This window comes from Silurus meridionalis, chromosome 6, assembly GCF_014805685.1.
Source record: "Silurus meridionalis isolate SWU-2019-XX chromosome 6, ASM1480568v1, whole genome shotgun sequence".
NCBI classification, from domain to species: Eukaryota; Metazoa; Chordata; class Actinopteri; order Siluriformes; family Siluridae; genus Silurus; species Silurus meridionalis.
In genome coordinates, this window is record NC_060889.1 from 11,113,102 (window position 1) to 11,126,889 (window position 13,788).

Genomic DNA, 13,788 nt, shown 5'->3' on the forward strand with positions numbered 1-13,788 from the left:
TCTTTAACAATTCTTGTGTAAACTGCATTTCTAAAATATTTGGTTTTATGTTGATCATATTGTGTACATTTCTTCTGTTATTTGTTTTAGATGTGACATTTGTTTATTGATAATTGCCTGGCAAATAATTGTCAAATTCTTGATTAATTTATATTTAGTTATGTAGCCTGGTGTTCCTGCAAATCTATGACCAGGGTAGTAGAGACTGAAGGCTCATTAACAGATGGAGCATAGAGCACAATGTCTGGGACATTCAGATTTTTGACCATCACTGACTTAGCAAGTTATGACCAAGTAACTAAATCAATTATTTTTTTATAAATGAGCAGGCATTGAGCGGCCTACTTAAAGAATATTAGTTTACCGTTATATCATCTGACTAAGATTCGGCCTGACCAACGTGCCCCTGTTGCAAAGCACATTTTTTTTAATCATTTATTTTTTTATTATTTTTAAACAAGTATATTGCCTAAGAGTTCAGAAAGTAAAGCTGGATTTATTGAATTTTCCCCCTCAAACATTGTCAGCTACATACATAACACTATGAATGTTGTGTAAATTCATTTACCTTTTTTACTTAAAATGAAATGAAACTTTAATTATTATATTTTTGTAATGATGCCATTGTCTTTCTTACAGGAGCAAAGAGTGAAGATCAACCGTGAGTTCACAAATTGGTTGAAAGAGTGCCATGAAAAATTCGATAAACAGGTATGAGGGTGTTTGCCTTTATCCTTTAATACTCCATAAAGACACTGAATGAATGCTAGGACCTGATGCTTTTAACCGTTTTATTACTTAATTTCTGGACTTGGGCATGTGTGCTGTGTTCCTATGGATTATAGGTGAAGTTCCTTGGTTTCCAAGGTACAATAACACGCACAGATGTGCAGCCTAAACGCCTGCAGTCACCATGGGCTAAGTACAAAGCCATTGTGTGGGATGGTAAAACCTACAAAACTGGACAGCAGGTAAGGAGTTAAAGTAAACATTGGTAAAAGCATGGATGTGCTACAGATAATGAAAAATGGAAACGGGTGATTGGAATCGATGAACGAGATTAGCGATTAGGTCATTTTAAATTTTTACGTTTAAATAAAATGTTCGTGTCTCTATGTGGCTGCACTAAATGTTTACTTGATTTGGAACAGTTGCATATTCAAATCAGCCATACCTGACCGTGCAAAAGAAGGGAACAAAATGTGAACTCATTGGCTGGTTTAAGTATTTTTGAGGTATCTCTGATTTCCTATAACGTTTAAGTTCACAATAACCATAGTGCGCATAAAAGTATCTCCAGAAAGCACAATAAAACAAACCCCAACAGCAAACGACCACATTAGGTTTCAGCCATGAACTAGAATAGCACAAATTTACTGAATCAGCATTTATTCTGCACATGCTGCTTCATAAACACTGTTTGTTAATATAGCATTGGTATAACTTTATTGACCAGTTCCTTGTTCCTAGGTGAAGACAATAAAAACTCAGCCTATTCTATATGGTACAGTGGTTCATTTTCTGCTCTATGGGGACTATGAAGATGATGTCTTTGCCACTGGGGGGCATGTCCAAATTGCACTGGTAAGAGAAGTTGTTAAATAATTACAATTAAAGGCATAATCATGGTCAGTTAACAGTTCAAAATGTCTCCTAATATCATTGAAATCAATTTGCATTTGAATTAATATATATATTATAAATGTATTGTTTTGGTGTTTGAGAAAGCAAGCAATAAAATGCAACAATTTTAAACAGAGATTTTAACCAAAGTGTGCAAACCTTTTACTGTAATTTCCGGACTATTAAGCGCACCCAAATATAAGCCCACTGAATTTTACAAAGATTTTTATTTTGGACATAAATAAGCCACACCTGTCTATAAGCCTGTCTACATTGAAACTAATGTACTTTACACAGGTTTTAATGAAAGACAGTGTCTGTTACACGGCTTGTATCTAAACAGTAGCCTGCCAAGAAAGTCATTGTTCACTGTCTTCCTCCTTCCTTTCACAACAATTTCTCTCAGGAGTTTTTCTTTTGGCATCGTCGTGCGTTTAAAAATCAGCATCGGTGAAGCTTTTCTCCCGATGCCGTGCAGCTTAGAACACAGGTGAAGTGCGTTTTTTCATGCCCGGTTGTTTTCAGCGTGACGAATGATTCGCATTTCCTGTAGACAGTCCGAGTGAGCGGCAGGTCAAACATCAGAGGAACATCATCCATATTTATGATGTGGTGCGGCCCGATTCAGTGGGAGCACATCTGATTTACTATAAAGAGTTTCATTGGTTCACCTGAACCCGTTTGGCAATTTAATTGGTCTAATGTTATGGGGCTCAGTTTTTTGGCTTGCAGTTTGTGAAACCGGGAAAAATCCATAAATCAGCTGCTTCGTTGTTTAAGCCGCAGGGTTCAAAGCGTGGGGAAAAAGGTAGCAGCTTATAGTCCGGAAAATACAGTACCTTATATGTTGATAAAGCACTAATATCTTGTAACACAGCATGAGTGTACCAGTTTAGCAAAAAAAATTATTTATTAATTTTTATTATTATTCCACTCTTCCTTTAGATAGACTGGGTCATTCCAAAAGCTTGTGTAGGCATTTCTATGTTGACTTGGATTTTTCACTGGAATTTTGTTGGTTTCAGTATCACGTGTCTATCAATTGGTCGATCAATCGTTTCGGTTGTCATGGTGAATACCCACGAAATCAAGCTTACTCTAAGAGCCCACATGCCAACATAAATTAATCACCAATGAAAGAATAAATCAGTGTCTGTTATGATCACATTTTTAGCCTTGACCAGTGATGATATTTTTTTGCAGAAACAGTAAATAACAATCTGAATGGTTAGACAATCCATACTTTAATACTTCAGTATAAAAATAAATCCATTCATAAAATGATCAGGGAAAATGAATAAAACCATTCAAATTAATTTGTTTTTCAAAAAAAATTTATTAAACTGTGTAATCACTTTTTGAATATATGTTATCAGACCGTAATCCTTTGTATTGTGAATATTTATTGTAAGGGTTCGGAGGCTGGTTTACTTCTACCCGTCTTTTCTCTGTTTCTGTTGCTCTTTCCTTTCCCCAACTATAAGGCTGTAGTCTTATTAGACAAAGTGTTATTTCTCAAAACAGAAATAAATACTCAGCTTTTTATTGGGACAAAATATACTGTGGTATCATTATGCCGCCTGAGTGCAGCACCACTTGCAACGTCTCGAGCGTAACCCTGAACACGTGTCTGTAGGAACCTAAGGAGTTGTGCAATGAGAAGAGGATCATCCCTATTGCTAAGATTGACAGGCAGGCTACAGATTCTGACATCAAAGAAAGCATTGAGAATGAACTAGACAGGTAAGAAACTTTACTATTTATCTTTTGCATGTTGGTGGTTATTTTTTTTACTGGGATTGTGTAAAGACATCCAATTACCATGTGGCACTTATTGTAATTGTCGCAATCCATTTTGTGAATACTGGCACAATTCTGTAGCAATCATGTGGCCAACCATGCCACGGTTGATTTCAGAAAGATCACATTATGATGTGAACATTACTGCTCTTGACCTGTATTTGTATGATTGTATGCATTGTGCTGTGGTCACGTGATTGGCTGAATGGAGAAACGCTTAAATGAGCAGGTGTACAGGTGTTCCTGTTTGAAATGTTTTGTTGAGTGCTGAGTGTATTTGCATTATGTACAAGTGCATAAAACCTTAATTTAATCTGCAGTTTCCTTCTCCAATGAGATCAGTTTTGCAATAACATTTTTTTTAATTCTATTACAAAATGCAGCACTCATTTGTCATGCAGGAAAAGCATGAACATGTGGAAATCCAATCTTTAATAATGCCAATCATTTGTTTTTCCTCATAGACTTCCTGATAAGTTGAGAATCGTTTGGCCCGAGGGAAACCCATGGACTGAGAAAGCTGTTAAACCAGCTGGGACTCACATGGGTATGCACATACACACCAAAGTTTTACATTTAAACACCTAATCATCACCCCATATGTTTTTTTTTCCTTAAAGTGTTGACCCAGAGTTGGAAGGCTACAGTTGTAGAGAATGTCTTGTATTCTGTAGACTGGCCATTTCTTTTGGAAATAAATTAATCAGTCCAAATATGCTCTTGCATGACCAATTTGTATACACGACCTACATGGTTTGCCAAGTTCGGTGTGGAACAACTAGCGTGGCCTGCACACAAACCTTGACCAGAACCATACTCAACACCTCTGGGATGAATTGGAAGACAGACGGCACCCCAGGTCTCCTCAACTGACATTAGTGACTGTCTTTACTAAAGCCACATTCACAAAAGAATCCAGTGAAAAGCCTTCCCAGAAGAATAGAGTTTGTTATAACAGCAAATAGGGACTAAATCTAAAATATGCTGTTCAAAAGCACATAGTGGGTGAGATGGTCAGGTGCCCACAAACCTTTGGCGATGTACGCAGTGTACTTTGTCGTTACGATTCTTAGCTTCTAAGAACCATAATTTAGTGTGGTTATGTTTTTGTAACTTGTTTCCCTTTTCCAATATCAGGTCCAATCCAGGTTGAGATTTTGAATAAAAAAGGGGAGACGATGTCCCGGTTGCCGATTCAAAATGCAAATTCCAAGAAATTACAGATCGACCTCAAGGTGATCTGGCACTGTGAGTGGATTTATAATGATTTCTATTATTATAATTATGTAAATTATTAGCATATTCGATATTTTAGTAATAATTGTTTGTTTGTCTGTTCTTATTTGTTGTTTTCTCTCAGCTCCTAACGGGGATATTAAAACCAACTCCCACACTGGTGTGCACTCGAAGTGGGGGTACTGGTTCAGAAAAATGGGTAAAGACCTAATTCCACCATCAGAATTGACACATACACCTTCAGTAACAGGGTTGACTTCTGCTCGGTTGGAACCTGTTTGGTTAAACCCTGGCTTAGTTTTGTATCAGGTTTCATTTTTGCGGGCTCAAAAATACTGATTGTAGCTTATGATTATAATGTAACTGCCATATAATTTGTAGCATTTCACACCTTTTAAAACGAATGGAAAGTATCCCCTACAATGACATCCTTTATTTCAAACCCAAATCGTTCTCAGATGTAATTAAAAATTAACTAAATGCAGGATGTGAGACAGTGCATTCCTTCCAAAGTATTGGAACATCTGAAGATATTTGGGTTTGAGGACTGAAAAGTTATTTAAATAATAATTTATGGAAATAAATCAGAATTTCAGCCTTCATTTCGATCTGAAGGTCGGTCAGTTAGAAATACATCATGTGTTTAAACAGACCTGTTTTTATTTTTTGACCAAAAATGCTAAAGCATGTAGCTGAAGATTGTTAAATTAATTGTTTAACCCATTAAGAGCCCTAAATTAATGTCAACTCTTGTTTTGAGCTTGTGTGTTTCACATGTAGACTGCATGTGGTGTTAAAAAGAATAATCCAATATGAAGCAGAGTGCTAAAGAAACGCAAGCTATGGAAGTGAAAATACGCATAGCCGATAAAGCAAAGAAAAGATCTGGAATATTAATCTGGATGTCATTTAGAGCCCATTTGTACTTTTCCTAAAATAAATAACCTATTTTTACTCGTTTTGCTTTTAGCTGGATCTTATTTGTGTTTTTGTGTGTTCAGAAAATCTTAATAAGCTGGGGTCATACACACTTCAGATGCAGGCTATACAGAGTGATGGCGATTCCCCGACGAGCGAGTGGGCTGGAAGACAACTGCCTAATTTTACCCTCAACTTCGGTATTAAAGGTAACACAATTTTAAGTGTTTCTGTGCATTTGAATAATTATTGTCATTTATTTGAACTATCGCATATAAAGCAGATTTGGAGATTTTAAGCTCAGAATGTGTCGGTTTCTACTTTCAGAGAGCACTGCAGCTACTTTTTCAGTGGGCTTTGTTCCGTCACCTGTTCAGGTAGGGGTGCCCTTCGTGTTGCCACTGCAATTTACAGATGAATTCAATCATCCAACTCAGCCGCCTTCCGGCGTCAATCCCCAGCTGGAGTGCAGGTAGGGTGCAGAAAATCATTCTCTACAAAGATAGTTTGTAACTTAATGAGTTTTGTGGTTCAAGAACCCATGATTCATTAGATCGGTATTTCTTTCCTTTCTCAATAATAAACACAAGTTCACTGAACCTGAGCTATGAACAGACAACAATAAATGGAGCTACTTTCAACATACAAGACCTGAGAGCCATGGGTACACTAACCAACCATCAGGACAAGGTCAGTGTGTGCTTATTTATCCAAATTGATTAGATTTACATAATTTCTAAACTGAACATAAAGTATTATTAGCATGCAGATTTATTATCAGGTACCACAGAATTTAAATGGTGGGTTTGTGTTGATATTTAACCCACATACCATTGACAGATACACACTGTAAAGGTAAAGATCACAGGCCTCACCCCAGACTGCCAGTCTTTCCAGATTAGCGTCCGTCCAGGTAAGTACACACACACACACACACACACACACACACACACACACAAAGTGAAATGCTCAATAAAAACAATGAAACCATGGATGATGTATAGTATGTGCTTAACTATAGAAATGTGGAGCACTCCTGATATTATAATATATTCAATAGCGTGTTTAACAATGGACATTTTCTCGGAGCAGCTTTACAGGTATAACGCGCTAATAAAGTTGTGTAAAAGCTCTAGTATAGTATAGTTCTCGTCCCTTTAAGTTTGTTCCTTATAATTGTTAGTTTGTCCCTAATGAGCAAACAAGTGGTGACAGGGACAAAGAAAAACTCCGAGATTAACTGAGGAAACCTTGAGAGGAACCAGACTCAAAAGGGAACCCATCCTCATCTGGGTGGCACCGAATGTCCGTTCATTACGGTTCCATCATAGCTAAGCTGTGCAGTGATGGGTGCTTAAATGCATAACTGTTAATGCAACCTGGGATTCTGAGCAATTGTAGTAGACTGTTTTGTTTATATGAATTACAGTCCAAATCCATCCTCAAAGTTCTCGAGTGCTCAGTCATTCATGGATCATCCGATCGTTTCCTAAGATGGTAATATAAAATAAGAAATGTTCTATTTTTTTTCTAAGTAATTTGGATTTCAAAAGAGATTGTCCTTGTAAATATCACATTCACAAAGTGCAAGCATCAAACTTATGTATATGTAGTTTCAAGCAACAATTAAGATGTTTTATTGTACACTCTTAATATAAAGATTCTTTCGTAAAAAGTTGTTCAAGTAAGATCTCGTGATGTTCTGTGTTCACAAGGCCCCCCGCATCAGCTGGTGGTGACGCCAAAAGAAGAAGTTTGCATAGAGAATGGTACACCAGCACAATTCAGAGTAGAAGTTCATGATGAGTTCCAGAATATCACAACGCATTCCAAACTTATTGTCCGCTGCCAGGTAACATCCTGTCTAAGCATACACACTCGCCAAACATGATATTCTAAACCATTGTAAAATGAAATCTCAATACTTACATTTTTGTTATTCTAGACTTAAGATTAAGAAAACTCAAGGAATACCCCTACCTTTCTCAATTTGTTGCTTAGCAACCAAAGCTTTGTAGCGTTTAATGCCTTGAAGTAAAATTGTTTCAAATGAATATTATTACAAATAAAATTGTTTCACATGCTGGATTTTTCACGTTATTGTTACAATTACTCTTATCATAGCCATAGGGTTTATAGAAAATGTGGTTGTCGAGTACAGTAAAACCCTGTTGGACGAGCATAATTCCTTCCTGAAAATTGCTCGTAGGTCAATTTTGGGAGACATTTTCAAGATTTCTAGTGAAAATAAAAAATAGAACGCTAAAATAAAAGTTATGTTTTTGCTGCACTGAACAACGAGAGTGACCGAGTGATACGTCATCAACTAAGCGACTGATGCTTCCCTCTGCCGAAAGCGGGGAACCGGCAACGCGGGTTTGCTGGTGCCTTTGAAATTTGCTCGTGAAATAGGTTCAAATTTATCTCCGTTTGCTCGTACAACAGGGTTTTACTGTATTTGATTCAGGGATTTTAGTGCTTGCGTTATTCTGTGTTTGTAGCAAATAAACCAGGGAAGGTAAATAAAGGTATATTTGTTATCTTAACTTGTAAAAGTAAAAGGTTTTTGTCCCTGAAGTGGAACCACAGCATACATAAAATCCTTAAATCTATTTTTTGTGTGTTTGTGCAGTTATTTGGAACTTCTGATTTGCCTGCTGACACGGTTGACTGCAGTAATACCGGAACTGGTTGTCTGCTAGCAAAACCAATACAGCTGAAGAACGTCACAACAGAGCGTACCCTCACAGCAAAATTTGGCATTCCTGTAAGACTTTTGTGTGTGTATGTGTATGTATGTATGTATGTATATGTATGTGTGTGTGTATATATATATATATATATATATATATATATATATATATATATATATATATATATATATATATATATATATATATATATATATATATATATATATATATATATGTGTGTGTGTGTGTGTATATTTATATATAATATAAGCAAATCTAATCATATTTGTGTTCTATATTCTCTGTATTCCAAATCTTTATAAGTGAGAAGCACAAACCGCCAGCCATTCAAGAATGTTTCTAGATAAAATACTAAAAGGAAAAAGATGATAGTTGACTTGTATTGATTTATTATTCTTTAGCCCCGCAGTTGCTTTAAATTGGTGTGACTGTACCAGTGTTAAAACTTGGTCTATTCTGATGCCACTCGTTCCCCTGTTTAAAAAAAAAAAAAAAAAAAAAAAAAAAAAAAGAATTTAATAAACAATTTTCCAACTGATTTTTATATAAATAAGCCAATATTATATGCAATTTGTGGGTTACAAAATGGCAGCTTGTAGCTATTTATTCACAATGCCTTCTACTAATATTTGGTACCTTTTGTTAAATATGAGCAAAATAGGTTGTGAAAAAATGTCTGTATTTCAACCCTTTGATCATTTGTTGGGGGGGAAAAAAAGTGGTTAAACAAACACAGCAGGGTTTAAAAAAAATGTATTTATTTATTTATTTGTAGCACTCCTATCAATTCATTTCAGTTGGGGGTCGTCAAAACCGTTCAATCTTCTTTGCTCATATTTCCCATGGGTGCTGATATTAGTGGATGGCACTGTATGTGGTTAGTTCTGAAGTTAAATCTCTGCAGATATTCATGAATTTGTCTGTGTATATATTTACAGAATCAGAAGTCAGTGGCTTGTGTTGAGAGAACAGTTCGTGTTTTGCCAAGCACCCGTGTTTTCCGTATAGAGGTCTACAGAAAGGAGGATGATTCAGCCGATGTGATGGTAATTCAGAATAAGGAGCGTATTAACTGGACGGCAGGTGACGCACTCGGGAGTCTGTGCTTTAAACTCTATGATGAGGGGGGCAGGCAGGTGGCTTTAACACACAAACTTGTCAATAACATAAAGGTAGGTGTTTGAGTGTTTCTTCACTTTTCTTCATGAATAAGTATAAGAGTGGTAAAGAAATTGATGAAATGGTTTAAATATCCTTGTACGCATGTAGGTGAACTGGGCTGCAGATGTTAAAGCTGCAGAATTGGTGAAGGGAAGACTACCATGTGTGTCTGTCCCCACAAACGTACATGGAGAACAATTTTATCAGGTGGCTTTTCAGGATCAGCAAACGGTTGATACATCCTTTACCATTGTGTAAGACTGATGACTGAAATCAAGGAATTTCTTTCCATAGCTTTCATCTTCATTTTGCTATGTCATAGTATTTCCAAAAATACATTGTGTTTGTGTTTTATAGCCCACGGCCAGATGAGCCTGAACGCTTGAGGGTTGTTCTGAGTGAGACAACTGTCATGATGGGAGAGACTCTATCTGGAAATATATGTAAGATTTATCATAGTCATCCAAATTCCAGATTTATAACTGATTCATTGATAAAATAAGCTCCTGTATTATAGGTAGTGCATAATCATTTAATGCTCATCTTTTTTGTCTTTTCATGCGTTAATCACCGTTATGCAATTCTAGATTCAAATGGATCAGTTATTTACCTCAGGATCACTTAGTTGTTTCAGTCAAAAAATAAATAAAAAAATAAAAAAATAAAATAAAGAATTTCACTACAAAATGACCTTCAATAGAGATTCCCTTTTTTAAAAAGATTTTTGGGTATCCCAGAAAAACACTTTTTTTTCAATGGGCCAGACTTCTGAATAGCCTATAGAATAGTCATTTTATATTTTATACAATATTATTTTTTTAAGAGAAAAATTAATTGGAATTATTGCTATTATCTATATGGATCCTCAATAATACTCTATCTATATTAGTTTAGCTAGAATATGATGTAAAACGTTTGGGTCACTAGCAAGCCAAATGCTGATCTAGCAGATTTCCGTGGAGATGCTAATGTATGTTCTAAATAGTTTTTGGCTGTTTACTAGAATTTCAGGACTGCAACATCTGACAGGTTTTTGCCAGACTGCAAATAATTGTTAAATGCTTAAACTGTATTACAGACACATTTTATCCAGTGTTTCCCAAATTTTTATTGTAGGGGTGTCGAACATATGGTCTGTTGACCAGGGGAGATAAAGAATAATGCTTTTATTTTTTTTATGATTTTCTCTATTCTTAATGAAAACTTGTTTTCTAAAGCATCATTTTAATAAAAGATTTTGAGAAAAGAAAGGTCTTTGATAGTGGGGCCAAAATAGAGCAGTAAACAAGGGATCTGGACAAACGTTGAGCAGTTGTCAAGAATTTTTAAACATCTGAAAAATGAATTAATTAGGGGTTTATTTATTAATTTTTTATTCAGTTGTGTTTTCATATGTTCATTATCTTTTGTGCAGGGTTGTGCAATTAAATATTGCAAATTAGAGTTTTTTTTTTCTTTTCCCCAGTCTGGCTACATCAAATTGGACAGAGTGTATTAAGGCCTGCTACCTAAAATTAGTTTGGCACCCCTATTCTATTTGTTTTGTTTTCTGGGATGAGTTGAATTAATGAATGGATTTGCTTCACCAAAACCAAGTTTAAAATGATCAACTATTACATGCTTGTATCATAATGAATCATTAGTAAACATGGTGATTCACCATAGACACCTCCCTGTCCCAAAGTTCTCAGTTTTAGTTATTTAACCCTAGTTTTCTCTTCCTTTTTGTAGATGTTGAGGTGATTGATCAGTATGGCAATAAGACAGATGCTCTAAGTGCTGAGCGCATGAACGCAGTCAGTGTGTCTGCAGATAACCTTGATGAATCAGCCCTGAATTTCGACTGGCAGGTAGACAGACTTAAACAATAAATATATTATCTTACTGCTGCTACAATAATAAAATAAAAAAGCTGTTGTTGGATTAAGATTCAAGAATCTGTTTGCAATACAAAGGATTAATAAAGTTTATGTTCAACTAAAAGAATGTGCTCAGTCCTGTTGAGGCTCTAAGATACATTTTAAAAGGCTGTAAGTGTCTAACTGCAAAGAATTTCTTAAATCATATGACAATAAAAAGCTGTTTTCTTGTAACAACTGGATTTTATAATGAACAGTATTAATACAGTGTGCTTTTTTTGTTGTTGTTTTTGTTGTTGTAATAAGACCATAATGCTAAAGGAGAACATGTACGTCATATGCTTTTGTGCTTTTCGACCCATTTAGGAATTCTTGAATGATTTTGTATATGAAGCTTATTTTGCACGTTGTCTGTGTGTAGACCAGCACAGGAATGATGGTGGTGACTGGCGTTCGCTTTGCAGGAGGCTTACCTGGTGTAAGGGAGTTGAGTTTTAAGTACCAGACTTTTGAGGAGTTAGTCAGAGTAAAAGTCACTGCTGGACCCCCAACAAAAATCAATCTGTTGGAGGCACCAGAAGAGGTAAGTTGCACATGCTATTAAGCTATAAAGGTTTTACCCGCCTCTTGTATTTTCTCCGTGGATTTATTTTTGACCTTGTTCTTTTTGACGATTTTAGCAAATACATTGTTAGTGATCATAGTAATTGAGGTTGAATGTGTAATTCACAGGCCGTAGTAAAAATTTTAAAAATCAGTATTTAATTATAACATTATTTATTAAACAGTATTTGAAACAATTATTGGCAAGATTGAATTTTTTGTAAATAAATTAAAAAAAATTTTTTTTTTTTTTTTTTTTTAAGAGATTTAAATGTAGATTAATTCACTTAAAATTCTCCACAGTTTAGATGTTGTGTGTATGTTTGATTGTAGCCCTCACATGTGATCAATGGACATGGTTTGGACACTCCATTCGTGCTACAGTTGTGTGATGACTGGGGGAATCCTGTTCCAGATCAGCGTGTTGTCATAGCAATAAAAACTCTCACACCTCAGCTCAAGGTAGCGCTTCAATATTGATGCACTGAAAATGTATTTATTTATTTTTTGTTATCCTTTATTATTAATATTAATTATTATAGCAGTGTTCAAAGATTCAGAGATCAAATGTAAAACACAATGCAAGCATCGCTCAAACAGCTATTCTGGCTGCAAGTTTATAAACAAGTAAAGCGAGCATGTATGTTTTCCACCACAGGAAAAGCCTCAGATGAGAGGGCCTAATGCTTTATGTTTCTCAGCAATATAAACTTCAATTTTCATCATAATTTCAAGGGGAAAGAACTTTCATGCCAGCACGAACTTGTGTTGCAGTTTTCCAACGACATGCTCATGCTATAGTCTTTACTTTTAGTTAAAATAACTTTGAATTGTGTAATGTTATTTTCCCTTTCAAAGTAATTCAGCATTTTTGTTTTGTTTTTTAACAGAAATTGACATTTTTGTATAGTCAGATTTAAATTTTTTCTAAAACTGAGTACATGTTTGTATGTGTGTGGGTTTTATAGGTTAAATCTCCTGTGATGTCTCAGCCTGTGGATACGGAAGGAAAAGTTAGCTTCATACTGAAGACCGTAACGGCAACAATGTGAGTAGAAATCGGCATCACTTAAAGCCGTTTCGTTTAACTTTGTTGAACTACATTTACATTTGCGGCATTTGGCAGACGCCCTTATCCAGAGCGACGTACAAACGTGCTTTAAATCTCTAGTAATGAATAAATCTACACTGGTACGCAAGATTACAAACTCAATATAACTATAACTCGAATTCTACAAACTTGGAAAGTGCTAATGTAGGTATAAAGAACTAGCAAAGCAATTCTGAATATTTTGTGTAATTAACGACTAAATTTATGCAATTTATTTTTTTCTCTCTGCAGCGGAGAGAATACACTGGAGTTTCGGGGATATTTTAGTCCAAGTAATACTGTTCCTGGCCCAATTGTGAAGCTGTGTGTGATGCCTGATCCCAACAATCCAGCTAAGCTCAGTGTAGAATATAACACTGATGCCATCTTAAAAGCCGGAGAGGTTTTCCCTGGTGTGTAAAGGTTTTGAAGAGATTAAGTATTTAAAATGCACATTCTAAGTTGACCTGGCTGTTGGCTTTATTTATTTACAGTGTTCAAAGTAACTGTACTCTCTGAAGAGGGTGGACCTGTGAAGAATTTGAGTCCATCCAGTCTGTCCATGCTGCTGTGGCCAGGCTTGGCTTCAGGAGCTCGCCCTCCAACAGGCGTGAGTTACACACAGACCTATTAGTTGTCTTGCTACTGTAGTCGATTATAATGATTTACATCTGAAGTGCACTGATGATTTCAGGCAATAACACTTAAATGCAGCAAACCCGAAGAAAAGGAAAACGATGACCACTTTTATTTCAGGTAACTTGGACCCTAAATTTGTATTTTT

The 13,788-nt window shown here is 35.7% G+C and overlaps 1 protein-coding gene across 1 annotated transcript in view; it reads left to right on the top strand.

Annotated features, from left to right (window-relative positions):
• smchd1 (structural maintenance of chromosomes flexible hinge domain containing 1) overlaps positions 1 to 13,788 on the top strand; it is a 38,257-nt gene that overhangs the window by 14,383 nt on the left and 10,086 nt on the right. Inside the window, exons 13-35 of the mRNA XM_046851566.1 lie at positions 640 to 711; positions 846 to 971; positions 1,471 to 1,584; positions 3,260 to 3,366; positions 3,888 to 3,970; positions 4,561 to 4,671; positions 4,784 to 4,858; positions 5,661 to 5,786; positions 5,905 to 6,049; positions 6,168 to 6,267; positions 6,418 to 6,490; positions 7,293 to 7,429; positions 8,210 to 8,344; positions 9,230 to 9,463; positions 9,561 to 9,706; positions 9,810 to 9,895; positions 11,184 to 11,302; positions 11,733 to 11,894; positions 12,248 to 12,376; positions 12,883 to 12,962; positions 13,257 to 13,417; positions 13,499 to 13,614; positions 13,699 to 13,760. Of these exons, the coding sequence (XP_046707522.1) occupies positions 640 to 711; positions 846 to 971; positions 1,471 to 1,584; positions 3,260 to 3,366; positions 3,888 to 3,970; positions 4,561 to 4,671; positions 4,784 to 4,858; positions 5,661 to 5,786; positions 5,905 to 6,049; positions 6,168 to 6,267; positions 6,418 to 6,490; positions 7,293 to 7,429; positions 8,210 to 8,344; positions 9,230 to 9,463; positions 9,561 to 9,706; positions 9,810 to 9,895; positions 11,184 to 11,302; positions 11,733 to 11,894; positions 12,248 to 12,376; positions 12,883 to 12,962; positions 13,257 to 13,417; positions 13,499 to 13,614; positions 13,699 to 13,760 (2,699 nt within the window). The remainder of the gene's footprint in view (positions 1 to 639; positions 712 to 845; positions 972 to 1,470; positions 1,585 to 3,259; positions 3,367 to 3,887; positions 3,971 to 4,560; positions 4,672 to 4,783; positions 4,859 to 5,660; positions 5,787 to 5,904; positions 6,050 to 6,167; positions 6,268 to 6,417; positions 6,491 to 7,292; positions 7,430 to 8,209; positions 8,345 to 9,229; positions 9,464 to 9,560; positions 9,707 to 9,809; positions 9,896 to 11,183; positions 11,303 to 11,732; positions 11,895 to 12,247; positions 12,377 to 12,882; positions 12,963 to 13,256; positions 13,418 to 13,498; positions 13,615 to 13,698; positions 13,761 to 13,788) is intronic.